Source organism: Falco naumanni, chromosome 1, assembly GCF_017639655.2.
Source record: "Falco naumanni isolate bFalNau1 chromosome 1, bFalNau1.pat, whole genome shotgun sequence".
Classification (NCBI taxonomy): Eukaryota; Metazoa; Chordata; class Aves; order Falconiformes; family Falconidae; genus Falco; species Falco naumanni.
In genome coordinates this window covers 91,096,347-91,121,484 of record NC_054054.1, presented here as the reverse complement: position 1 = coordinate 91,121,484, position 25,138 = coordinate 91,096,347, and the positions used below count along the sequence as shown (strand labels likewise).

The 25,138-nt window shown below is 49.8% G+C and overlaps 1 protein-coding gene across 1 annotated transcript in view; it reads left to right on the top strand.

Moving 5' to 3' along the window:
- Nucleotides 1–1,730: 1,730 nt before the first annotated feature.
- Nucleotides 1,731–25,138, top strand: part of TBX5 (T-box transcription factor 5) — a 37,367-nt gene continuing 13,959 nt past the window's right edge. Inside the window, exons 1-6 of the mRNA XM_040582409.1 lie at nt 1,731–1,928; nt 3,594–3,688; nt 6,323–6,442; nt 7,184–7,331; nt 9,555–9,707; nt 18,383–18,474. Coding sequence (XP_040438343.1) covers nt 1,782–1,928; nt 3,594–3,688; nt 6,323–6,442; nt 7,184–7,331; nt 9,555–9,707; nt 18,383–18,474 — 755 coding nt within the window. The 5' untranslated portion in view covers nt 1,731–1,781. The remainder of the gene's footprint in view (nt 1,929–3,593; nt 3,689–6,322; nt 6,443–7,183; nt 7,332–9,554; nt 9,708–18,382; nt 18,475–25,138) is intronic.

The following is a 25,138-nucleotide window of genomic DNA, read 5'->3' as shown; positions in this document are numbered from 1 at the left end:
GGCACTTCCCAAGCTGCAGTAAGGAAAAAAAAAAAAAAACCCACCACCACAACAAACCCAACCAACGCAACAGTCCAGGGAAAAAAAAAAAAAAGAGGAGGAGGGGAAGAGAAAAGCCTTAAATGGTCCCTGGAGCTGCGGCTCTGCCCCTGCGGGCCCGGCCCGGGGCAGCGGCCCCCGCGGTGTCCCTCGGCCCCGCGTCTCTCCGCGCACTTTCCGCGCTCGCAGCGGTTTTGCTTCGCCCTTCAGCCAGTGACTGCCAGGCGCCCAGCTGGTGTGCGGTGGGAAAACAGCGCTGGGGGGGGAGGGAGGGGGCACGGGCCGCTGCTGTACATGATCTTTAGCTCCAGAGGTGTGGACCTGGAGTCCCTTCGCTTTTTGTCCTTTTAAATTATATATACTGTATGTATATATTACCCACCACTAGCAGGGAAGATCGTTTTCTCCCCCCTCCTTTCCATTCCCAATTTTCGTCTGCATTTAAAGGAGAATTGCCTTTTTTTCCTTTTTTTTTTTTTTTTTTTATAAACGGCTTTTAAATATTGTTGCAGGGAGAAGAACTCATTTCAAAACATTCTCATGTACTTAAAACCAATATTGTCTCCATATGGCTGGCCTTTCAAAAATGAATCCTCTTCTTTGAAACATGCAAGAGTTATTTTTTTTAAAGCTACTAAAACTCTAAACTCCTTAAGAACAAAAAAAACTAACAGATAATTCAATTGCTTTTATCTTTTTTTTTTTTCTTTTGGTGCTGCTTTGAAACTTTTACCATTCCTGATAGAGCCTTTAAAGCTACGTCAAAATACTGCTTTTAAAAATCACTGTGGTTATACTCGCATAAGATGTGAACCGTGTATTTTTTAAGCTCGTTTTCTCTGCTGGTGCAGTTTTACTCTAAATGTTATGGTTTAGTTCAGCCCTAATTCCACCCCGTGTTCACCAGCCCGAGTGCGCGTTACCTTGCACAGTGTCTCGATGATTGATTTATTTGTACTTTTTTATTTTATATTATCTCCTCCATCCTTTGCTTTACTTGCAACTGTACGGGGTGGGGGAAGAAGAGGCTACCCCCCCCCTTTTTTTTTTTTATCCGTAGGGGTGCCAAAAGTTGAATTTTCTTTGAAAATGGGGTTAAACAAGGGGCTTCGCATGTCGATGGCATTTGCCTGGTTGAAACTGGAGTGGGGTGAAAGCTCCCACTTCCCTGGGAAGAAAGTGGGGGCTTTCAGCCCCCTCGGCAGCAGTGAGCCCAGGGGAATTGGAGGTGTTCAAGGCTTGGGGGACACTCTACCCCCCCAGCTCGGCCCCCCAACCTCTGGAGTCACTTATGTGATGAGTTGGCCAGTCCACGGCCCCCCGATTCCTTGCTCCCTGTGTCCTGCCAGACAGAGCTAAAATACGCTGTTTACCTTTTCCAAAAGATGCATTTAATAATACCGCCTCCCCCTTCCCCTCCCCTCCCACCCCCCCCCCTCCCCAAATCCTATCATCCCTTGCGGGCTGCGATAATAAATAAAAGTCTTTATTTCTCCCTCTCCCAAAGTTAAAGGGCCTTGTTCCCTCCCCGGGCAGCTGGAAGTGAGTTGTGGGCAGAGCGGGTTTGCCGGGTAGCCCTGCCTAGCGCTTTGGCTCGCTCTCCATCTCCTCTGTATGTGTGTATATATATATATATATATATATATTTTATTAAACGTCAGCATTAACTTATGCGTTTCTTATCTCTGCTCTCTCCTCGATGTGTGCCTGCAGTGGGGGATTCAGCGAAGGAAGCTCGTAACATGGCGGATAGCGAGGAAGGCTTTGGGCTCCCGACCACGCCGGCTGACTCGGAGGCCAAGGAGCTCCAGGCTGAAGCCAAGCAGGACACTCAGCTGGGGGCCACCAGCAAGTCCCCCACCTCGCCCCAGGCAGCCTTCACCCAGCAGGTAAGGCCCCACAATCTTCTCTCCCCCCCCCCCCGATATTTTTTTTCCTCCCTTTTCTCTGCGTTTTTTCCCCCAAATACCAGCTCAGCTGGGTGGCTGCTGCAGCTCTGGGCGGCGAAGGGTCGTTTTAGGCCCCACGGGAGTGGGAAATCTCACCTGATCGTGGGCCTCATCCTGCTTTAGTGCGATTTGGGGGGGCGGTCAAGCACTAAACCGGCGTGGAAGGGCACGCGTGGATGTTGGGGTGTGTGGAGGGGCACCCACGGAAAAGCACCCGCAATACCAGAGCGAGAAACCCGTGGATGCAGCAGCAGGCGCACACCCACTGGTGTCCACGCCTGAGTGTATAGGTGCACACGCACGGACAGCTGCGTGTGTGCATTTGCTATGCCCGTGCATATTTGTGTAGGAGATAAACATATATATATGCACCCCTCGTAAACCCAGGCGTAGACACACACCTCCAGATACAGCTGCACTCAACGCACACACAGCTCTGCCCACATCCACGCAATGGGCCCTAAGGGCAGGGAGTGTCACGCGTGGACCCCCCATAACGACCCTGGGGCCAGGCATACCCTGGGGTGCCCCTCGTACCCTCCATCAGCCCTCGCCCCCCGGGTGCCACGTGTTGCTAGGACACGCGTGGGCTCCCAGGCGGGCCCCGGCGCCCCCCGCGCTGCCCGGCAGAGCCGGCCGAGGCGCAGCGGCCAGCCCCCTCCCCGCTTTGCCCTCCTCGGCCGAGCGGCGCTGGGAGCCGTCCCACGGGCAGCCCCGGGCCGGGGCGGGGGGGGGGGGGGCAAGGCGGGGAGAGGGGCTTTTCCACCGAGGTATCCTCGCCTTCAGCGGCTGCCGAGCCCCTCTGGAGAGCCCCGCCGGTCCCCTGGCAGGTAAAGCCCCACGGCAGACCTCCGCCGCCGTGGATGCCGCCCACGGGAGGTGGCGGCGGGGCCGGAGCGGCCGCGGCTACCGGGGCCACCGGGCGCGTTTGGAAACCGACCCCTGACGGGGTTTGGTGGGGCGCTTGGGCGCCGTGTTCAGTGGGGGCAATACGTGCTTGGCTTAAGGGAGGGGGTGGGCTGTGCCTCCCACCCCACGGTAGAGGGATGTATTGGCCCTGCGGTGCTAGCCGTGGGGCTCGCAGGGCTCCCACGCCAGCAGCCCTGGGGGGCGGAGGTGGGCTGGGGGGGGGAAGGTGTTTAAAATTAACGGGAGAGGGGAGAAGAGGTGGCCCCCCAGGGTGCTCCAGCCCGCAGAAGTGGAGCTGGCGGGTGTAAATCACCCGTCGGAGGGGTGTAAATCTCGGGCTGGCAGCCGGGCCGAAGCGCCGGGGTGTTTGTCCCCACAGCGGGCTGGGCTGGGGCCGGCTCCGAGGGCTCCCTGCCCCCTTCCCCCCCTCCCCGGCAGCACCGAGGCCCGCAGGATCCTGCCCCACGCCCCCCTGGACCAGCATCACCGCGCTCCGGCCTGAGACCCTGTTCTCCCCGGTTTCGCAAAGGCGCAAGCGGCCGGGTTTTCTCGGGAATGCCCCGCGCTCCGGTCCCCATCGCCCGGCCTTTTCCCTCCGAGCTTCCCGCCGGGGCCGTGGGGGCCCGGTCGCCCCCTCCCCGCCGGGGGTCTCCCCGCACGGCCCGGCCTGACGGTCTGTGCCTTCCTCCCACGCAGGGCATGGAGGGGATCAAAGTGTTTTTGCACGAACGGGAGCTGTGGCTGAAATTTCACGAAGTGGGGACGGAGATGATCATAACAAAGGCCGGGAGGTAAGGGGGGTGGGGGGGTGTGCGCGTTCCCCTTCGTGTCTGCGTGGTTGAATCTGCCTTCTGCTGTGCGTGGGTCCGGGGAGGGGGATTGCCTGTGGGGGGTGGCGTGTGGCCGTAGACCCGCTCTCCCTGGCATTGGTACGGTCACGTCGCTCGTGTACGAGACCCCCCCCCGCCCCGCGTGTGTGTGTGTGTGCTACGGCCCCCGAGCGCCCGCAGAGCCCTGCCCGGCCATGCCCCCCCGGGGCGGGCGGAGAGCCCTCGCTGCGAGGTTATATTCAGAAGAAATTGTTTCTTCTGGCTTCTTTTTTAACCAGAACAGTTGGATCGTTAATCCCAAATTCAGGCCTTTGGAAGCTTTCCAGGCGAACGCGAGTTGCAACTACTTGGCCAAAAGCTAACCTTGTTTAGAGCAGCTCTCTCGGCGATTTCGTTATTATTATTAATTAAAGGAGCTGCTCGGCCCTTTCTGCGATTTTGCAACACCTTACGCTGTTTACAGAAGTTTCTTACTTTGCACACGCTGAGGCGAACGTATCCCGAACACCCACACCACCCCATTGAAAAATATATGTGGTCTTAAGCTACTGTTTATATACTGATAGCAAAGCTGTTTAGATGCATAGATAGATGTGTCCGCAAATAAATAGCATGCGGATATAACTGCGTCCAGATACGCGTTTCTATATGTGTATGTTTGTCTGCGTGGGCGTGTAGAAAAATATACAGCCTTGCAAATCCAACTTTATTGGGATTCCCGTAATCGATTCCATCACCGGCTTAGTAAATCTGATTCATAGATACTTGCATGTGTACGCGTGTGTATTTGAGTGCGTTTGAGGCGATTTAATATTATTCTTAATATCAATGTGCTGGAGGACTGTTAAATTGAAGAGTGCCTAAGCCAGCGAGACCCAGGGAAGTAGTCTCTCCAGTCCCACGGCAAACTGGGGGCAGCCCGAGAGAGGCTCTTTTCGTTGTGATTTTAAATTATAATACTCGGAGGAAGTGGGGTGGAAAATAGTAGTAGCTTTAGATTGCAAGGGCACAATAAACAACACAGAGTCAAACTTTCATTTTGCTCTGTCATCTGGCATTTGTTGTGGTCTTCCAAAATTTGCCTGAAGAGGGAGGAGAAAAAAATATAATAGAGCTGGTTGTATAAAATTTTAGCGAATAGATAGATCAGTCTTATGGCTCGTCTTCCTTTTGAACCTCCCTGCTGCTGCAAAAATCGGTTTTAAAGAAGGGTCTTGTGTCCAAGGGGAGGGGGGAAACTGCTGGGGGCCGAGGTCCTGCCGCCCCCCGGTGCCGGGCCAGGGGCTGGGGGAGCGGAGGGACTTCTCGAAAAAGCCGAATTCACAGGAAAAAAAAAAAAAAGCAGCGCAGGGAGGGGAGACATAAACCACCTTGCAGAAATTTCAAACAAATATGGCAGCAGACAGAAATCTCATCTGGAGAGTAATAAAATAGACATTTACAGTGCGGGGGCTTGAGGGGAGATACGGGATAAGTTTCCTCATTTATATATTTCCCCATATTTATTGTTGGAAATCTGTGTTCTTGCTGGTCAGGTGTTTTCGACGGGGTTACAGATCATTCTTCAGGTGGAATTTAGTAGTTTCTTCACCCGTAAAGCGTTAAAGCTAAATCCCCGTTAATAGCACACACACACACACCCCCCCCGCCCCAGCTTTTTTTTACAACCGAATTAAACCCCAGCCCCGATGCTCTATCGCAGAGATATAAGCCCCAGCCTGGGAGAAGAGTGCAGTATTTTTAGAGGTGTGGGGGTTTTGTTTATGCGTGTTTTAAGTCCAGGGATACGTTTTCAACTGCTTTATTTTTAAATATTTGGAAAGCTCAAACTAAAATAACACCAGTGTTTTAAGTCCCTGCCTTGCAGTAATGGAAAATATTTCGAAAAGCCCCTGTCTTCAGTGTGTACCCGAGGGCTTCCAAGTATTTGTCAGGTGTGTTTGCTGATGTCCCTGTACGGGCAGATTTGGTGCTACACCTGAGTGCGTGTAGGGTTTTTTTTTGTTTGGTTGGTTTTTTGTTTTGTTTTTTGTTTTTCTCGCATCTGCACATAGACCAGTTGACACACACACGGGTGGCTGAAATATACATATTTTTAAATATATATATTTATAGAAATATATATACACTTTTTTTTTTTTTCTTTCCGGAAATCTCCCCTCCTCTTCCAGCGGTTTATGTATAGAGGGGAAGTAACTTGCTTCCAAAAGTTCTGACGATCAGATTTGTTCAAGGAAGGGAGAGTCGAAGTTTTGGTGAAGCAAGTAATTAATAAAAATACGAATAGGCGAGCAGGCATATGAGTTAGTGAATAAACCAGCCCCCCAGTCTCTTAATTACAATTCTGTCTGGATAAATCGCCTGTTTCTCCGGAGTGGGGACCTGGAGCGGTACCCGAGCATCGCCCGCAGCCGGGGGGGAGGGCGCACCCCTCCTCTGCCCCAGCCTCTCGGGCAGGACCGGCTGGGAGTGTGGCCTTGCTCTTTTGCTAAACGAGCCCTCCCGCTTCCTCCTTGCAAACACACACACGAAACCACCTCGGAAAAATTTCCCTTCTCTGCTTTTATACTTACTTAATTTTTTTTTTTTTAATAGGCGTATGTTTCCCAGTTACAAAGTGAAGGTCACTGGGCTTAATCCAAAAACTAAGTACATACTGTTGATGGATATTGTACCAGCGGATGACCACAGATACAAATTTGCAGATAATAAATGGTATGCATGCGTGGGGGAAAGGGGAGGGAGGAGACCTCTGTGTCGGGCTTTCTGGGCTGGCCAAACCTAGGCAGCGCAGGTTGGGGGATGCCCTTGAATCAGCAGCTCATTCTTCTTTTTCCCCTGCAAAGGAGGGATGTTGAGCTGCAGGGGCTTCACCTGAGCCTTTCGGGATGCTCCCACACCCCTTGGGAGAGAAATGCTTTTTTTTTTTAAAAAAAGAGAAAAGTCCGTCGCAATTAGCTAATGATAGCTGTAATCCTGTTTGACGATGAGATTATTGGCGGTTGTGGAGCCGATAGTTTAATTATATTAAGGAAATGAATATCTCTGGGTAGGAAAATCTTTAAGGGATAGGTACACGGTCCGTCCTTTGCTCCTGGCTTTGTGTGCCAGGAATTCGGGAAGGGAGAAGGATGGGTTAAACGGGGAAACAGCGAGAGCCATCTCCGACGGGAAAGGTGCCAAAGAGCTCAATTAATTCCCCGAGCAGTGTTTGTAAATGCCTTTTCTCCCCAAGCACGGCATGACTGTCCGGCACCGCGCTGCCTCCGCGTACGGGGACACCTGCGTGGGAGGGAACCCACAGGGGGGAGCAGGAGCCCACGGGAGGGACCCCGCCGGAGGGGATGGATAGGGAGCCCACGGGAGGGACCCTGCCGGAGTAGATGGATGGGGAGCAGGAGCCCACGGGAGGCACCCCCCCTCCGGCCGCAGCTCAGTGCCTGTGTCCCCACGCAGGTCGGTGACGGGGAAGGCAGAGCCGGCCATGCCCGGGCGGCTGTACGTGCACCCCGACTCCCCGGCCACAGGCGCCCACTGGATGAGGCAGCTGGTTTCTTTCCAGAAGCTCAAACTCACCAACAACCACCTCGACCCCTTCGGACATGTAAGTATCGGGGGTGGGAGGAGGGCACCGTGCCTATGGGGGGCTACCGGGGGTCCCACGCGTGCTCACGGCACCCACACGTGGTCTTCCCCGCCACTGCCAGTGCCACCGAGGTCACGCGATGTCACCCACCCCCAAATCCATTGCGTTACTGGGCTGTTATCTTCTTCCCTGGGAGGGGGGAGGAACCCCGGTGAAGGCCCCCCCCCCAGATGCAAGCATGAACCTTAAAAATGAACTGTTCCGCAGCACTGTGTGGGAATTGATTACGGACCGTGGGGGCTGGAGTCCACGAGTGGGTGAAACTCGCCCGGCTTAATTGAGTATTTAGCTACCTGGATTTAATCTCATGGGGAGTCCTGGAGCGTTCAAATCTGCTCACTGCCTCCATGGATTTGCCTAACAGGTAAAATCAATCAGGCATAATTATTCGAGGAAATAGGACATAAAACCACGCGAATCCCTCGATCCAAAAAAATTGCAACAATAATTAAAGACAATAATAATAAAAAATTGAAATCCCGCTAGAGCTTTTTGGACATGTAAAGGTCTTTGCTAGACTCGTGGGGCTGTGAAAGTTTGTGTGAAATCTGCAGCCAGAAACAGCCCTCCTTCGGAGGTCTCCAAAGATGCGTGTTCCTCTGAGCAAATATATATGTGCAATATGAATAATATATATGTCTATTAAAAAAAATATATAATTACTTAAGCGGGTATGCGAATCCAGATCCTGCCATCCCTTCCAAAAGCGTATTTTTCTCCAGTCTCTTTTTCAACACTTCGGCTTCATTTTTTTCCCCCAAGTTTTTTATTTCTTCGCTTTTTAATGATAAATCTTGTGCTATTAAATCCTCGCTCACGTGGTCGCTGAGAAGCGATGGGGGGATGCTGCTGGGCAAAGCAGCCAGACGGAGTCCCCTGCACACCGAAGTGCTGAACATCTTTTTACAGCACTCCTTTCCACCTCCAGTTGGGGAGGGGTGTCGATTTTTTTTTTCTTTTGATTATTTCATTTTTGCTTTGAGCTGGGGGCAAAGCCCTTTGCAAGAGCTGCTTTCCAGGGATCAGGACCTTCCCCGCTCCCCCCCAGGAAGAGGGAGGGGAGGGCAGGGACTCCGCAGCAGCTCAGCTGGGGGGACCTTGCCCACCCCCGGGATGGTTTTGGGGATCCGGCCTGGGGGGGGGGGGCCGGGGCCAGGCACTCCCTGCTGCGAGCAGGCGGCTCTGGGGAAAAGTCCCTCTAAAGAAACCGAAGGCGCAGGGAGGACAATAAGGGACTTCAGAGGAGGAGCTGCACCAGGAGTCTCTCAATTAGAGTCGCTGTAATGAAATTAAAAACCATTAGATCGTTCACCGTTGATGTCTACGACTTTCCTGGATGTCAAAGCAATTTGCTTAAACCCCCAGGACGGGGGAGGCGGCGGCGGGGCGCGCTGCGTCTCGCTGTCGCCAGGGTCCGGCAGTCATTATCGTGACCGAGCGGCCCCCCGCCGCCCCCCCCCCCCCCCCACCCGCCGCCCCCTTCCCCCGAGATTAACCCGGTTCCGAGCAGGGACCGCGTTTTATCTTGAACACAGCGCTGTCCCTGTCGTGTCCCCCGCCCTTTGCCACCCTCCTCTCCCATCCTCTGCGGGTGGCTAGCAGGGGGACACGATAAATCCCTCCAGCCCTCCGCTTCCCTTCCCCCTCCCTGCCTTTTTGCCATCCCGGTGGGGGGGCCGGGGGGGCTTGTGGTGTCCAGGTCTTCGTGGTGGTGGGCTGGGAGGTCTGGGGGGCTGTGAAGGGCCTGGAAAGGTGGCAAGCTCCCCCCCCCCCCCCCCCCCCCCAGTAGCAGCAGGTTCAGGATGCTAACACGTGTTGGGGGGGGCAGCTCCGGCTCCCCACCTGTCCCCCGCCCCTCAGAGGGTGTTGGGGGGACAGCAGCACAGCCCAGTGCTGGCAGAGGGGCAGCAGGTAAGGAGCAGCATCACCCGGCCCTGATGGGCTCCTTAGTCAGGATGTGTGTGAGTGTGTGGGGTGTCCTTGAAAGGTATGTCCCCCCACCCCAGCACCTACATCAGCCCTCTGGGGGAGCCCTGAAGAAGGAGAAGATTTTGGGGAAAGGGATGCAAGGACATATGGGCCCTGCTTCTCTTCTTCCTCCTCCCTGGGCAGTGGGGGGGTTGTACTGGGCTGTGTCCCCTCCATTCCCACGGGGTGTCCTCTCCTTCTCCCCTTGCCCAGATCATCCTCAACTCCATGCACAAATATCAGCCCCGGCTCCACATCGTGAAAGCAGACGAGAACAACGGGTTTGGCTCCAAGAACACCGCCTTCTGCACCCACGTCTTCCCGGAGACTGCCTTCATCGCTGTCACCTCCTACCAAAACCACAAGGTGAGTGGCTGGGCTGCCCTCGCGAACAACACAACGTCCCCTCTCCTTCCCTGCTCCCAGGGATCTTCCTGAGGGCCTCAGCTCCCCTTTTTCCTCCATCCACCCCCACCTTCTTCTTTTTCTTTCCCCCTTCTTCTTTGCCCTGTCTCCTTTCTCCTTGCCCTGTCTCCTTTCTCCTTGCCCCATCTTTTTCCACCCCTTCTCCTTTTTTTCTTTTTCTCCTTCTCCTCCCCCTTTTCTCCTTTTTTCCCCTTCCCTCTCACCACACACCCATCCCATCCCCTCTGTTATTCCTGGCCACACAAAGCATCCAAAGACAGGGCTGAGGGTGAGCTGAGGGGGAATTAGCTCAACAGGATGGTTTGCTCAGAGAGGAGACGACCAAGCGAGGAAGTTGGCTTTATCTTCTCCCCACCCCGGCATCGGTCAAAGCCTTGTAATCTGGTGGGGGGAGCCTGGCGCTCCCCTCCGCAGCCGGGGCGCTGATAACCCGGGCTGGCCGTGCTCCGGCCCTTTGTTCGGGAAGGAGTCCTGCCCTGGCTGCCCCCCCCCCTGCTGGGAGGTCGGTGGGGGGCTGCGGGGTTGGCAGTGAGGAGGCCCTGGAAGGAAAGGGAGGCTCTCTCCCTGAAATCAGCTCCCTCCCTGCCCAAGCAAAACAAAGCGCAAAAAAAGAAACAAACAAACAAAAAAAAAGATGAGGGTTTTATTGGGGTGCTAATGGGCAGACGTGTGGGTTCCTGCTGCCACCCCCGCCCCTGCAGGGGGACCACGCTGCCCTCTCTCATTCCCCTGCTCAGCTTTTGGCCTTCCTCACCCAGTGAGGAAGGAGGAGGAGGAAGGTGCCGGGCTGGGGAGGAAGATTTAGGCATGGGGTAGTTCTCAGCCAGACTTAGGGATGCCTTTCACCAACTGTCCTTCACTGCTGCCCGCAGACACTCTCTAGGGCCAAGCCCCATGAAAAGCCAATTTTCCTTCATAAAACCCCAAAATTCCTCCCCCAGTTGCATAGAAAGCGATTATTACAAGCTTTTCCTTGTATGTAGGGCCGGTAGGGTGGCTCCTTTGCACTTGACAGAGCAAAATCATTGTTTTTCAAATGGAGAAAGGTTATTTAACACCCTGGATAAATCCTGGATGCTTTCCTGGAGATGTAAGTAGGAAGCTCCTAAACCTGCGTGAAATGATTGCATTTCCTCCGTTCATCAGCTGGCAAGGGAGATGCAGAGAGCAGAGGCAGGCTGGGGAAGAAAGAGTGTTTCACCGTAACTAGGGAGAAAAGAAAATACTTCCCTGCCCTTTAAAATAGGAGCTGTTGGCACGACCAGGACAAGCAAACTGAATCCAAATTGAGTCCTCGCCAAATTATGCCTTAAATTATAACTCCACTGTGGATGCTATAAAATCAAGTTTAACTTCTGCTTGATGGATTCAGAGAAAGAATATAATATTAATAGAACTGGGAGTTAATAAAACAGGACACACTGCTTGCTTTAAAGGCATTTCCCTGTGAGAAAACAGGCCTGAATTTAACTGCTTTCCTTTGAAGAAAAATAGGACTGTTTTATAGAAAAAGAAATTATCATGCAAATAAAACAAAAGCAAAGCAGAAGCATGTCAGTACAGTAGTTTGGGAAAACTGCCATATTAGGAGGAGCAAGAATATTTGATTGTAAATCAGCAACATCTGGTTGATAAGAAATGACATCTGCGTATCCGTCTCTGTCAAAACATACACACTGACAAATGCATGAATCCCTACAGACACACACGCGCTCGCATCCCAGCAGACGCATGCACCCGCGCACAGACACCACTACATATTTTACACACCCCTCTACACATCTTACATACACTTACATCTCTCCCGCCCCCCCCAGCACACGCATTCCTCCTCTTGCTGCACTGAATCACTGGGGGAACAACCAAAGAGTGGCTGTAGCCCCAAGTTAAAGACTCAACTGAGAAAGATAGAGCCATAAAAATAAACCAGGGAATGATCTACCCTAAATGGCATCTCCCTCCAGGGAAGGGAATAGAATTTGTAGCTTGCCCCACTGCAGATGGAGAATAATATTGGGGCCGAGGCGGCGCGCAGCTGATGCTGTTGCAGATGCTGGCTGTGCGCAAGGGGTGAGATTCTTCAGCTGAGTTGAGTGGCTAAGTGGGGTCTTTTCCACAGGCAGAAACCTGAGTTTTCTCAGCTTTCACAGCTGAGATGTTGCTGGGCAAAACATGTTTTCATGTTGCAATGCAGGCTGTTATTTCCTGTGGCCCTCAATGATTGCAGTACCACCCGTCTGCCTTGAGGCCCCCCCGGAGGGTCTGCTTCTCCGTCCCCACGTCCTTTTTTCAGTGCACTATTTTTTCCCATTTACAGCCACGTCTCACTTCCACCCATTACCTGCAGCGCATCCTTCATACAAACTTTCTTGTCCACGCAATCACACACAGGTTGTATACACCAACACATTTTACATGTAGTTTTTATACACCCATGTATTTTACACACATGTGTAGATCTACACAAATTTATACGTGCATGTGCTTTAGGTTTCCAGAGCTACGTTATAGGTGAATTATATTGCAGTATTAATTGTATGACTTGCCCACAAATGCATTTGAGTCTGTGCTTACACAGCTTATAGAAATACCCGCCTGATTTCAGATCCATCAATTTATTTCAATAGCACAGCTGCAATCCCAGTGTAGGGCTTGTGCTTATTTCCCCTGATATTTTAGACAGCCTGAAAAGATATTTAAGCACACGGGGATCTCCCCCCTCCCCAGCTCTACTCCCAAAAAGGAGGCTTAAGCTACGAAGAAAGTTTTGGTAAAGTTTTCAGTGCAGTTGTCAGCAGCTTGCTCGACCACCTCCTCCCTCTCTGCAACCTTGAAAAAATACCCCAGAAATATTGAGGTGTTAAAATAGGTCACATGCACATTTCATTTCCTTGCAATTTACACAATGGGTGCTTGCAATCAGGTTGATTCTTAAATATTAACTTCCCCTGCAGTTAAGTACCATTTTGCTGTAGCTTAAATCATTGAGTTACTAGCTTGTATTTATTAGGTACTAGCTCTCTGCTTAGGACCAGGAAATGAACCCTAATAGACAGAAATAATTAAGGTTCTGCCCTCATGAGGGTTCTTTCAAAAGCAAGAATTCACAACAATTATTCTCATTAATTTTTACAACCTACTTTCCCTGTTAGCTGGACTTGGGCTTTATATTGGTTTCCCCCCCCTCAGGATATCCAGTTTTATGCTGATTTTTCCCGCCCCCCCCCAAGTTATTTAACATTCTTGGTAGCCCAGATTCTTTTGAGGAAACATTAGCCCCAGCTGGGATGCTATAGGCATCCAGAAATGCTATGTGCACTACAGCAAAGCAGAGGACCAGGGAAGGGCCTAGCTCAAGACTAATTTGATGCGCTCCCAGGTAGCTGGTGGGCTTTCTGAATATATAGGTTCATGCCACCCCCGGAAAGACCTCTGTATTAAAAGAGTGGTGTTAAGTTGGCCAGGTTAACTGGTGCTTCATCCTGCCAGATTTTGGAGAGCTGCCTGCATGGCTCCTCTGAGCACGTGGCCCTGTGCCACTCTGTTGAGGCATCTCGCAAGGTTGAGTAGGTGTAGTCACTGCTGGAGGTGGGCAGGCCCTTGGGCTGGGATGTTTTGCTGTGAGAACTCAGTTCCTCTTGGCTTTGGTTGCAGGCGGCCACCTCTGTCACTTCAGTAGAGGCCACCTGGCTGGCATCCCATGGAGTGCCTTTGTGCAGAGACTAGACCCAGTCCGGTCCCCCAAAGAAGCCCGGCAGAGCTGTCCCCCTCAGACTCACCCTGCTCCGCCTGGGGCCAGTGGCCCTGTGTCTTTCCACCTCCATGGCAAGAAGGGGCAGCCCCTCTCCTTACTCAGGGCAGGCTTTTCTCCGAAGGGGGGTCCTTCAAGAGCTGAGAGAGGCAGGGCTCCCTGGGGTTAAGTGAGGTGAGACCATGTATCTCCTCTTCATTGCCAGGACTGGTGGCTTCTGTGCAGCCCTTGGTTGCTCAGGGACCACAGTGAGCTCCTCTCTTCCCACTGACCCTCTCTGGGGCTCCTCACATCTCTGCTCTCAAGTGCTTTGTCCTGTCCCAGACTTTGGTAGGAGAGTGCTTCCTTCCAGTGGTCCTCTGTCCTTCACAACCTGTGTCTGAACCAGCCCTGTCTCCCTCTACCCTTTTGTTCTCAGTCTTGTCCCTGTCTCCCTGCCAGCCCCAAGACAGGGTGCTCAGCCAGTCCCAAGCCCCTGGGCCCTTTTGATACTCAGTCCAGACCCCCTCCCAAAGCTCTGCAAAGGCACCCTATCTCTCTCCAATCCCATTCCTGCCTCCTGACCCACCTCCTTCCCCCGCAACCCAACACTGTGCAAGGTCTGTCTCTTTTCATCCTCCTCCTTGTCTCCCAGTTCAGCCAACAGCCTCCTCAATGAGCCCCTCTGTCTCTCACCGGTACCTCTGACCAGCCTTTGGCTCTCAGTCCTTCCCATTTCCTTCACTGGCTTCTGGGTTCAGCATCTTCTCCCTCCAGCCTGCAGCCCCTCCTTCCCCTGGCCTTTACTTTGGGCTCCGAGTCCCAGCTCCCTGTCCAGCTCCTGTCTTTGTCCCGGCCAGATGTACGTAGTCTCAGCAGGCACCTTGTCTTCACCAACTTCTTTCCTTCCCACTACTCTGGTTTGGCTTCCTCCTCCACGCTGACTTGGTTTCCACCTGGGATATGTATGCAAGAGTGCAAAAGAAAAAGGCTCTATGCTTTCAAGCCCAAAGCCCAGCCTCCCAGTTGCTCCTGGTACAGACAGCTGGAGTGGTGGCAGTGATGGTCCTGGACCATAGTTACTGCGGGGCAGGGACAGCATGTATCCCCAAAGCACGGGGAGGTCCGTGCATGCTCAGCTCAAGGGTAGTCACCTCAACCTCTTCAGCACTAAATGGGGAGACCTGAATGGTGATTTTTTTTTCCCACTCAGGCTTTTAACTTGTCCAAGTGGGGCAGATGTTCACAATGAGAGCTCAGAAACTAAAGATCCCCATCCCACGCAGAATGTGAAGTCCCTCTCCCAGAATGCCCAGCCTTTCGGGCAGTTTCAGGAGCCTCCAGAAGAGCCCAAGGGGGTCAGGGTGGTGTGTTTTCCCTCAGCTGAAGGGCTCAAAAAACCCTGGGACTAGTTTGGTTTATAGAAAAGTAAGTAAATAGAATGGAACCTGGGGCATGTACCTGGTATGGAACATTTCAGCCCTATGAATATTTCATCAAGTTAGTAGAAGCAATTCAGAAAAAGCTTATTATGGCAAGTGTTTGATAAAAAGTAGTACTAAGTGGTAGTTTTGACCCTGGCCATACCAATATTTGTGAGCCCGTAGACACAAATACCCATATAAATACATGTCCATATGGGAGTAAAAAAGGAAAAAAAAATATCTTTCCTCAACTTAACTAGATGCAGAGTTAAATTTTACCACGCTGTAGCTAAGGATGCCATAGGAAATGTCTCAGCAGAAGTGCTTTGTGGTCAGTTAGCCCAGAGAAAAGAATGCAGAGGAGCGGTGCTGAGATGTCATTGGAGCTGTCGCTTCCTGTTAAAGTGAAGATGAACCCATGGGTCAGACAAGCCCTGAAAAGTGTAAATCTGGGAGGCTTCACCCTGGAAAGCTCTTGTCTCAGAAGGGTCCACAGGAGCTTTAGAAATCAGTGGTCAGAAACAAATTTTGCCATCAGTTTCTTTCAGTAACAGATACACAAAGCCCTACAGTTTTATTGAATCTGTGCTATGTAATTTGGCCCTGGGCACTCTGTCTTAATGACCTTGCAGGACATTGTAGTTTTTTATTTTTCATGATGTAATTGTCATTTGACTTTCTGACAGCTTTTTCTTTCCCTCCTCAATGAGTTAGTGTCAATTAAACAGAGTTTTGCTATGGCATAGTTGATCTAGAGAAGGTTATTTCCATCCATTTGTTTGCTTTTCCACCTCTGAAATAGTTTGTAAGTCAGACAAAACCAGGCCAAACAAAATATCTTCCACAGGCTGTTTTCTAAAGCAGGGATTCACCAACTTTTTCTCTGTTTTCTATTTTGTTGTGTACGGTTTCGGTAGATCTGGCTTGGATTCTCCTGGCTTAGTGCTAGGGCTGATGCCACAAGTTATCATCTAGGGAAACTGTTCTGAAAGCTGCTGAAATCCATCTGAAGCACACCAAAGAGCTGAGACCTAATATAAAACCTTCTGTAGTCCCTGGTTTCTAGATGCCTTCAATCTAGCAGATCTCTCATTTTAAGGAGGCTGAAGTCAGCCATGCTTTGCTTGGGGCTTTCTGCTGCCAACACATACCTTAACACCTTTGCTTGCAAGTGTGTTCCTGATGCGGGTTAGGGGACTTCTCTACTTATGAAGCAATATATTTGCAAGATCGAGGTCCCATATGATATTTTGTCCATTTTGTGGGTGACTAAAGGTTTGATTCATCAAACAGGGCATTCATCTTATATTAGGGGCTAGTGTGTTGACGGCTGCTTCTTTGGTGAATGGAGAGTGTTGGGGACCTGTGAAGGCAATGCTACCCACCTCAGAGCCCCAGTGCCCTCTGGCAGTCCCCATCTCTCTCCATTGATTCCAGCAGGAACACCGGGAGACGAGGTTCCCAGTGCAGGCGCCTTGGTTAAAATGCCTTCGGTTAGGTTAGGATGAATCTGGCCCTTTGTACATTTGTGTGCTGGTGCCAATACTGTAAATCCTCACTCAGTGAAGGACTTCACTTATGCGAGCAAATATTGCCATTGGGTTCAGCAAGTGAGGACAACTCTTACATTTAGTGTGCTGCAGAACGCAAATTGCATAGAAACATTCAAAAAGTTGAATAATGCCTATTATTCATTATAAAAGTGCCACCACCACTCTCGTGGAAATTGATAGGCAGTTTCTTTGCAAAATACACAGCTGGTTGTCTAATTATTCAGCGTTTTTAATTACAAAATGCGCCCCTGTTTTACTGCTAGAGAACAGCTCAAATGGCAAATTGGACCAAATAGATTGTTTGTTTACCCTTCTCTTTGAAATCTGAAATGTGTGACAAAAAAAAAGTGCAATGCCCTGTTTATGTACTAAATTAGGTCCCGATTTAATGGAAATGCCCATAGGGAAAAGTGTAGGGGTGATGGGGTCTTTGTGTGAGATTGGGGCTGCGTTAGGCAAAAATGGCAAATAAGCAAATGGACTTTGGAAAAAAATATGCTATAAGATGAGAAAATAGCAGAATCATCTGGTCATGCAGACACCTGGCGAGGTTTGCTATTGACACTAACTGGGCCAGATTTTTCTCTTTGAATTTTGGCAAGGAGGTGGGTCCAGTTGTGTGTGCTTGACTTGGTGAACATGAACCTCTCTCTGTTCTCCCGCCATTAATCTTGGACTTTTTCCTTCCTGTTGGCCAACTTTCAATAAGAAGGAGGGACAGTGTTTCCATAAAATGTGGTGAGTGCATCAAGTTCCTCTGGTGGCAAACACAGGGTTGTCTCTCCTCCTGGGCAAGTGGCTCTCCCAACTCCTGGCTGAGGGCTCGCACTGCTAGGTGGTGATGGAGAAAGAAAAGAAGGGGAAGTGTTGCCTCTTCTTCCTGTTAGGGTATCACAGCTAGGTCACACCTGGTCCAGACTCTGTCCTGCTCTGCAGACACCAAAGCATTTGCATCAAATTTGGCATGGCAGAGTGAGTTTGTACAAGATCAGCAGGGCATTTGAGGGCGTTGCCGGTTAATATTTGCTTAAATGACAACCCCTGGCTTGAGAAAACCTGCTCACCTAAGCCCTCAGGAGAGGTATGTGAAGGGGGGAATTGCATCTCTTTGAGCTGCACAGTTGCTTTGGATACGGGTGTGTTCGGTACAGCAGCTACTTTAAATGTTTAACTAAGATGTTATAAGAGAATCAAAGCTAAGAGACTGAGAGGGGTTCATCCCAGCAAGCCTCAGATGCTGAAGGTAGCCAACTAAGCGAGCAAACTAGTCCCTCTTGATTCCTGCCAGAATTAATGGGGCAACAAATATTCCTCCCAGACATGATGGACAGAGGTGGAGTTGCCCTCCAAGTCGTAGCCCATGCAGTGCTTACAGGTGTGGGGCTTCTTGGGGAAGGATTTCAGATGCAAAGCACCTAGGGTGCATTTAGCTGGTCTGAAACGCAGAAAAGGATGAGCCTCACCAGTCTGTGAGGTAAGGTTTTGGTCATGGCTGCATACTGACGAGAAAATACTTGTTGGTGTCAGTGGGATTTGTTCAAGCAGTATGACTTCCACCCCGGTTGCCTGGTTAGTGCAGCCCTTTCTGTCCCCAAGCAAAAAGAAAGTAACACTAAGAAAGCAGATTTCCCCCAGAGAGAAATCTCTGTGTGTGCGCAGTTCCACGTGTTAGTTATGGGACAAGCTTGAGAGAAGCGAGAGGTTGTTGACAGGAGGTATTTTTCCAGTGGAGTGATCTAGGGGAAGGCCCATGTGGAATGGTCAATGCCTGAGCTGAAGGATGACTTGAGTTCCTGAAAGCTGTTTCCCCCCACATCCCTATTGACTAGGGTTTAATAAACAATATCCCCTCTCTCCCAGGCCATGCCTTGGACTTGCAATGAACTCGTTGCATTTCCTCCCTTTCAGATCACCCAGTTAAAGATTGAGAACAACCCCTTTGCCAAAGGCTTCCGCGGCAGCGACGACATGGAGCTCCACAGGATGTCCAGGATGCAGAGGTAACGTGTGCCTCTGGCATGGCACTCAGGACCATGAGAGCTGCCTGGGCTTTGCTTTGCATGTCACTTGTGGCTTGAGCTAAGCCAAGACTTGGTGGCAGTCCCCTCTCTGGCATCTGCATATGCGTTTTACGTCAAGCTGTTGAAATATCATCAGGACGTGGGGCCAAAATCCAGGACTTCCCACCCTGAGATGAATGCCTTAGCTGCTGGGTTAGAGAGGCAGGCTCCCACGTGCGGGTTGTTCTCTTGGCCATAGGGACCTTGTATTTCTTTCTGACACATCCTCAATCAGAACAACCTCTAGCTTTGTGCTAAACAGATGTCTCTGCAGCCGCATGTGGCCTTGAACCTGTTGAAAGCGACAAGAGACTTGGACTAGCTCGGAGAAGCTCTGGTCATCAGGCTGTGGCAGTAGAGCCGTTGGGTGTTTTTGCCCCAGGTGGCAGTGCTTTAAAGACAAAGCTCATAGCCTTGTTCAGTGAGCGGATTCGTTAAAGATGCTCGAGATGCCTCTAGAGATCTTGGTGTGGAGACCTGTGTTGTGCTGGTTTTTGGCTTTCAGAGGGTCTTTGGCAGGAGGGGCATGTTTGCCTGGTCGGTTCTGGATCTGCAGGGCAAGAGCGTAGACGTGATGGTTTCAGGTTGAAGAAGGCGGGTGTTAGAAAACGTTGGGATCTCCAGGGCCAGGTGGCTGAAGAGGTCTTTTTGAATCTTAGTTTTGGATGTAAGTACTTAAGCTGAAAATCAAACCTAAATCCTGTTTTAAAATCCTGTTTAAAGCCCTTTTCTAAATATCAGGTCCTGCTGGTAATTAACTTCATGCCTTTCACTTCACTGACAACTTTGTCCATGTGTCAAGTTGCTTCCTGGTGCAAATGTTTTGCAGGAATGGTGCCACACCCATGATGATAGCTAAGACAGATGTAGATGCTCAGTATAGCATTTTCCGTCCGGGAGGGCACGCGCGACTCAGCTCCCTTGTTCTCTGGGACCAGCAGAGCTGGCTCTCGGTGGAGGGCTGTAGGGACCTGCGTTGTGACCTTCTGTTGGGTGGGCTCTCTCCACAGCCTGCCTGGGAGCTGGCTGTAGGTGGTCACTGCAGGCTGGAGTACAGATGCCGGAGTCTCTTCTGGTTGCCATACCTGGTGACCTGCGTGTGGCTCTCTGTAGCTGTGCAAACTGCACTGGCAGGCAACAAATATTGCCTGTAATCCTGCGAACGCTTGCGCCTGTAACCCTACTCAAATGTGCAAATGTACCCCTGCGTACAAACATTTTCAGGCTCAGACCCAGAAAAGCCAAAACCCGTATATTTTTATATATATATATATAAAAAATTGTATGTATAACACTTACTCTTCTCAATCTAAATCATCTCTGTGGTCTTCTGAATGTGTCCTGTGTTCCCTGCCTGCTCTTTCCAACGACAGCACAGATCCTGGCATAATATGTCAATATTTATTTATTTATGGGTGCACTTCCACTTGAAATAGCTTTCCCTCCCTGCCCCCCCCTCCCGTGCCAGCCTCCCAACCTCTACTGGAACCTAAGTGACGATGTCCCCCGCACATTTTTGCTGCTAAACTACCCTTTAATTACGATCGATGGAAAGATGTGAAGGTTTACATTCATCGTGGGTTTTTTTTGGAGGAGAGGGGAGGAGGTAGAACAGTGAGGACTATTAGAAGGGCTTCGTGCCATATGAAGAGCATGGCATCTAGCCATGCTGAGCTTGTGCTAAAAATTGCTTGGCATTTTTATGCTGGCCTGCAGTCATAGTTGGTGATACAGTGAACAGAAACACTTGGAATATATAAATATACCCGCTCAGAGCTGGCAGGGTCGAAAGGGTTAAATTCGACAGCGTAGACTTTACAGGATGATTTCTGATGCTCACTTCCTTAATAACTTGTCCTCTGTACCGATAGCGTAGGAACGACTGAGCACATTTACAACAATGTCATTTTTTTTAAGGGAGAGCGGGATAGATTGTTCTAGTAAAATAAAGACCCATTCAAAGTTGAAAATATTAGACAAATATGCACCCACCTTTGTGGTTTTTTATGTATATCTGAATATATACAAAACGATATATAAAAATATATGAAAACATATATAAAATAAATTATATACATAAAAAATAAATTGCATATATAGCATAAAGAACCATTCAGGATTGAGCATGTTAGAGAAATCTGACCTGCCTTTGTGGGTTTATATAGGTTTAACATATAAATAATATTAAAATAGAATTACATATGAAATATATATTTTAATATATAAATGTGTGCATGCGTATGTAGTGAAGTTGCTTCCCAGTGATGGACCCACTCCCCACCAGGCAGGTATAAGTAAGTCTATCTTGGCTTTAGGGGAGTGCTGTCTATTTATGCCCTTGGAGAGTATGGTGGGATGTTTTTTTAGTGCTATTCCTTCATTACAGAAAAGAAGTAGCTGGAAAACCCCCACTTTTTTTAAACAATGCACAGCCTTTTGTACTGGAAACTGGTGACCTGACATTCATCAGGTCTCTGGTCATCTCCTTAAGGGGGTTACCCATGGAAGGAATAAGGGAATTAATATTTCATGCTGAGGAAACCCTCGGCACCTCTAGGTTTTCTTTATTTAAATCTCAAAAGTTTCTTCATCCCCTGCGTAGGGCTGTTGCAGAGGTGTCTCCTAGCTGAAAGCAGCCCTGGGAGAAGCAAAGCCCAGCAGACATCACTGGTGATGCTGCATGGGTTGCTTTGGGGAAGGCTGGCCCCAGCTATGGCCAAAGCATGTCCCTCTGCTCACCCCGCGATGCTCGCCCACCTCGGAGCAGCCTTGGAGGCCTGAGTCCTGGGGAAGATGTGCTTCCAGCCCTAAACCTTGAGGTCCTCGTGTGTTGCGTGGGGCTTGGATCAGGTGCGTGGTGGTTGAAGATGCTGTCTGGAAGCAGCATCCTTGGGCTGGGCTGGTGCCTGGGCTCCCTCTGTGCAAAGCAGAGCGTGATGGGCACTTTCAGAGGGCAAAGCTGCTGCCCTGAGAGCTCACCCCATGGATGGCAGGGTGGGCGAGGAGCCCTCCCTCTGCCTGTCTCGCCTGCAGACTCCGAATGTTTTGTGTAGAGTAGATGCCTGCTTTTGAACAGCTAAAACTGCATGAGATAAAGCCCACCCTAACAGAAAGAATTGCCATCTGGCCGGCTCTGGTGGTCTCCTTGCACCTTCGGCTGTCAGAGGATGGGAGGGAGACCAGTTTGCTGGGTCCCAACTGATTTCACTGACCTCAGAGCAGGTCTTGCAGTGGGGTAGGGGTAGGTCTAGGTGCTGGTGAAGGCTTGGCCTTATCAATTCATCCACTGAACATCCACACTTAGCAAATGGTAGGGGCTGGGAGGAAGGAAGAGGAAGCAGGGGAGACAGACAACTTCCAGTGCCGAGAGCGAGGTCTTGGGTGCCTCGCTGAGGACTGTCCCTCCATCTCTGCTTGCCTCTGTGTGCTCTGGCCAAGCAAGAGCAATGTGTTGGCCTGGGTGGCCTTGGGGGACAGGAGCTTTGCAGGGTGGATGGGGATGTCTTTGCAAGTCCATCCCTCTCCCTGGCTTTCTCCTTTGCAAGGTCTCTGGGTCGTTTTTTTCTCCTCCTATCTCCCAGAAGAAAAGTTAGTAAGTCTGTCCAGGCAGAAAACTTCATTCAGTGGTGATATTAAGCCTTTCAGCAGCAGCAGACAACTTCATTCAGAAAGAATAGCCATGAGCTCCAGAGAGATCCAAATTCCGGTGAACACAGACTTCTGATACATGTTCATTTTTCCCCTACTGCCTTTCTTTCCTGAGACACACAGGAGCCCTTTAGCAGTTTCTCTGACAGGATGAGTGCTTTGGGAGAACGGGTTTTCAAAAATTTGTAAGTTTCTGAGCATGAGATCAAGTTTGTTATTTCCTTGATTAAATAAATAAATAAATAAATAAAGGAAAGCACACTAGAGGAAAATGTGTAGAGTAATGTGAGTTATACTGCATCTGTATCCTGTGGTTCTGCTGCAATTGAAAAGCATAAATCAGGTAAAAATTACGTAGTTGTGATGCTGGGAATTTTAGGCAAAGTATTCCTTTAGGATGTCTTGCCCCTCTGTACTGTAAAAATTCCTTTTGTCTCCGCTCGGAACATCTGCCTGTGCCAAGGGGAATTTGGTGTGGAGAGCAAGAGCAAAACACGTGGCAGAAATCCACAGAGGGTGAAGCTTATGCAGAGAGCTGATGGGATCTGCATTGCAGATGCCAGTGTAGGACTTCGCCCTTAAAATTCCCCATGCATGAGAGTCACTGGAACTGTACTAATGAACTATAGCTACTGAGTGATTTGGGGGGGGGGGGGCTGCATGCAAGTCATCGCTTTTGGGTTTTTTGTTTGTTTTTTCTTTTTAATCTGTGACTGCCAAAAGACAGCAGGGGAGAAGTGTTTGTGGGTCTGGGGCTAGAGCACTGTAAAAGAGCAATACTGTTAAACTATTTAACCAATTTTTGCTGATCATCTGTAGCTCCCATTGTCTTCAGTGTTATTATGGGTGCAGAAGAGCTTCTGGAAATCTCGGGCCCTAGTTACTGTTCATTGAAATTAATGCAATTTAGTCCTTGAAGCTTCTTATTGGGAAAGCTATTGAGAGCAAAGATGATTACATGAAAGGGTAGCTTTTAGCTCCCTTGATGGGTATCCTGGGCCCTTTCAAAGAAAGAAAAAGATCCAGAATGATCCACTTGACAAAGAAGAGTGGCAGTGTAGTTTGATGTTATGTATGTGTTTTCTCTGTCAAAGATCATGAGCCACAGTTTGCTGCCTTTTGGCATTAATCCACAGTAATCTTCCTGGCTCCAAAGGAATTATTCCAAGGATTCCCTGGTGTAGCTGAGAACAGAAACTGGGCCAGACACGAAGGACATAAAATCAGTACCACGATTTGGAGCTGGCATAATGGAGAAGAGGGTGTCTTTTGGGATGCCTGTAGAATAAATAGACGAGCCTCTAGGCTTCCAAAAGGGTTGTCTACACTGGCATGCTAACACCATGTTGGACTGATAGGTACCAGGCTAGTTAATGCAAGTAGGTCTTGGTCCACTGCAGATGCCTTGCTCTTCTTGCACCTTCTCATTGCATCTTTACATTTCCACTTTTGTTTCCCATGTTCTGTCACTGAAATCTCCCAAGAGCCATGTGTTGTCTGAAACATTTTCAGTGTGAGACATAGAGTTATAACATCTGCTGAAGAGATGATGCTTTCCTCCAGCAAATGTCCCCAAGGGAATTTTCCTGGTCAAAGCCCCAGTGGAAACTGTAGGGTTGAACTGTATTCTAGGGAATCTGATGGAATTCAGAGGAAATCCAAACCAAGGCTCTACAGTCTTCACTGGAGGGTATCTGCAGCTCTTTTAAAGTGAGAAAGTCAGCTCAAGAAGCACAGGGTAGCTGCAGTTTCCTCCTTTTCCCCATCTTTGGGGGATCTGCCCAGGAGGACCTGATCTGCAGAAGCTCAGCCCAGCATGAAGGGATGTTGCCGCTGTTGGCCAACAGCTGTTCTTCGTCTCCTCTCGTATTCCTTTTACTCCCACATGAACAGTGGGATTTGTCTGCAGGAATCTAGCTTTTTATTTGTCTGATAATGACGGCTCTAGATCTCTAGCTGGTTCTTTTCACGGCTGGTTCTTGGGTTTGTTGCAGTGATCTCTTTGGGCTGCATTGCTCAGGTGAGTGATGGAAGCACTGGTTGTTAACATACCATGCACCCAAACCAGGGTTATTGGACCCCTTCACATTCTGGCAAGAAGTCAGGACATCTGATATGTTGGTGGAGAATGCTGCAGTGAACAGCCTTCCATATTTCTCAGTGATCATTCTGACTTGCATTACCAGACATCCAGCCTAGGGTATTATTTTCTGTGGGGCTGGCCTGCAGTCCCCATGCAGAGAGAGCTCGTACTTGATCTGAGGTTAAGACTGAAGGAAGTACTCAGCAGTTCCTCTTCTACCAAGACCCTTCCTGCTGTAGTTTGTCCACTTCAGACTCTCCAGACAGTCTCTTGAGGGTGGTTCAATTTTATTTCAACATGCTGGAAATAAGCTGTAATGAATGCACATTGACAATTGTTCTCTGGTTTATTATTTTTCTTGTAAGATGGTATATTTATTCCAGTCAGTTGTGTTTTTTTTTTTTTTTTTTTCCTCATTCCTCTTTCTGTATCTGCTATGGCTGACTTCAATTTCTTTCCTACTCTCGAGTCTCAGCAGGAAGGACCAACAGTTGGTGGCCTGGGAAATATAAACCCAAATGCCTTTGAGTTATATTTGCACACCTGGAATTGGGGTCTGATTCTGCACCATTGTATCCATGGGTGCTGGGTGAGTGGATGGAACAGTACTGTTAGGATGGATGGCAAACATTTGTCCTTTTGCAGTGACTGACCAAGGAGGTGTTAAAATCTCCTGGCAATTTGGAAAGAGTGGAGGGGAATCACCGTGTTTGGCCACTGCTATACCTTCTGTCAGATTTTAGGTTGGGAATTGTCATTGTGAACAAGACCTAGACAGTGCTTAGCTCAGGAGCTTCAAAGGATGCTGTAAGAACCTGGTGGCAGCTAACCATGAGGAAATCTGTATCATGCCTCATCTTGACCTTGAACAGA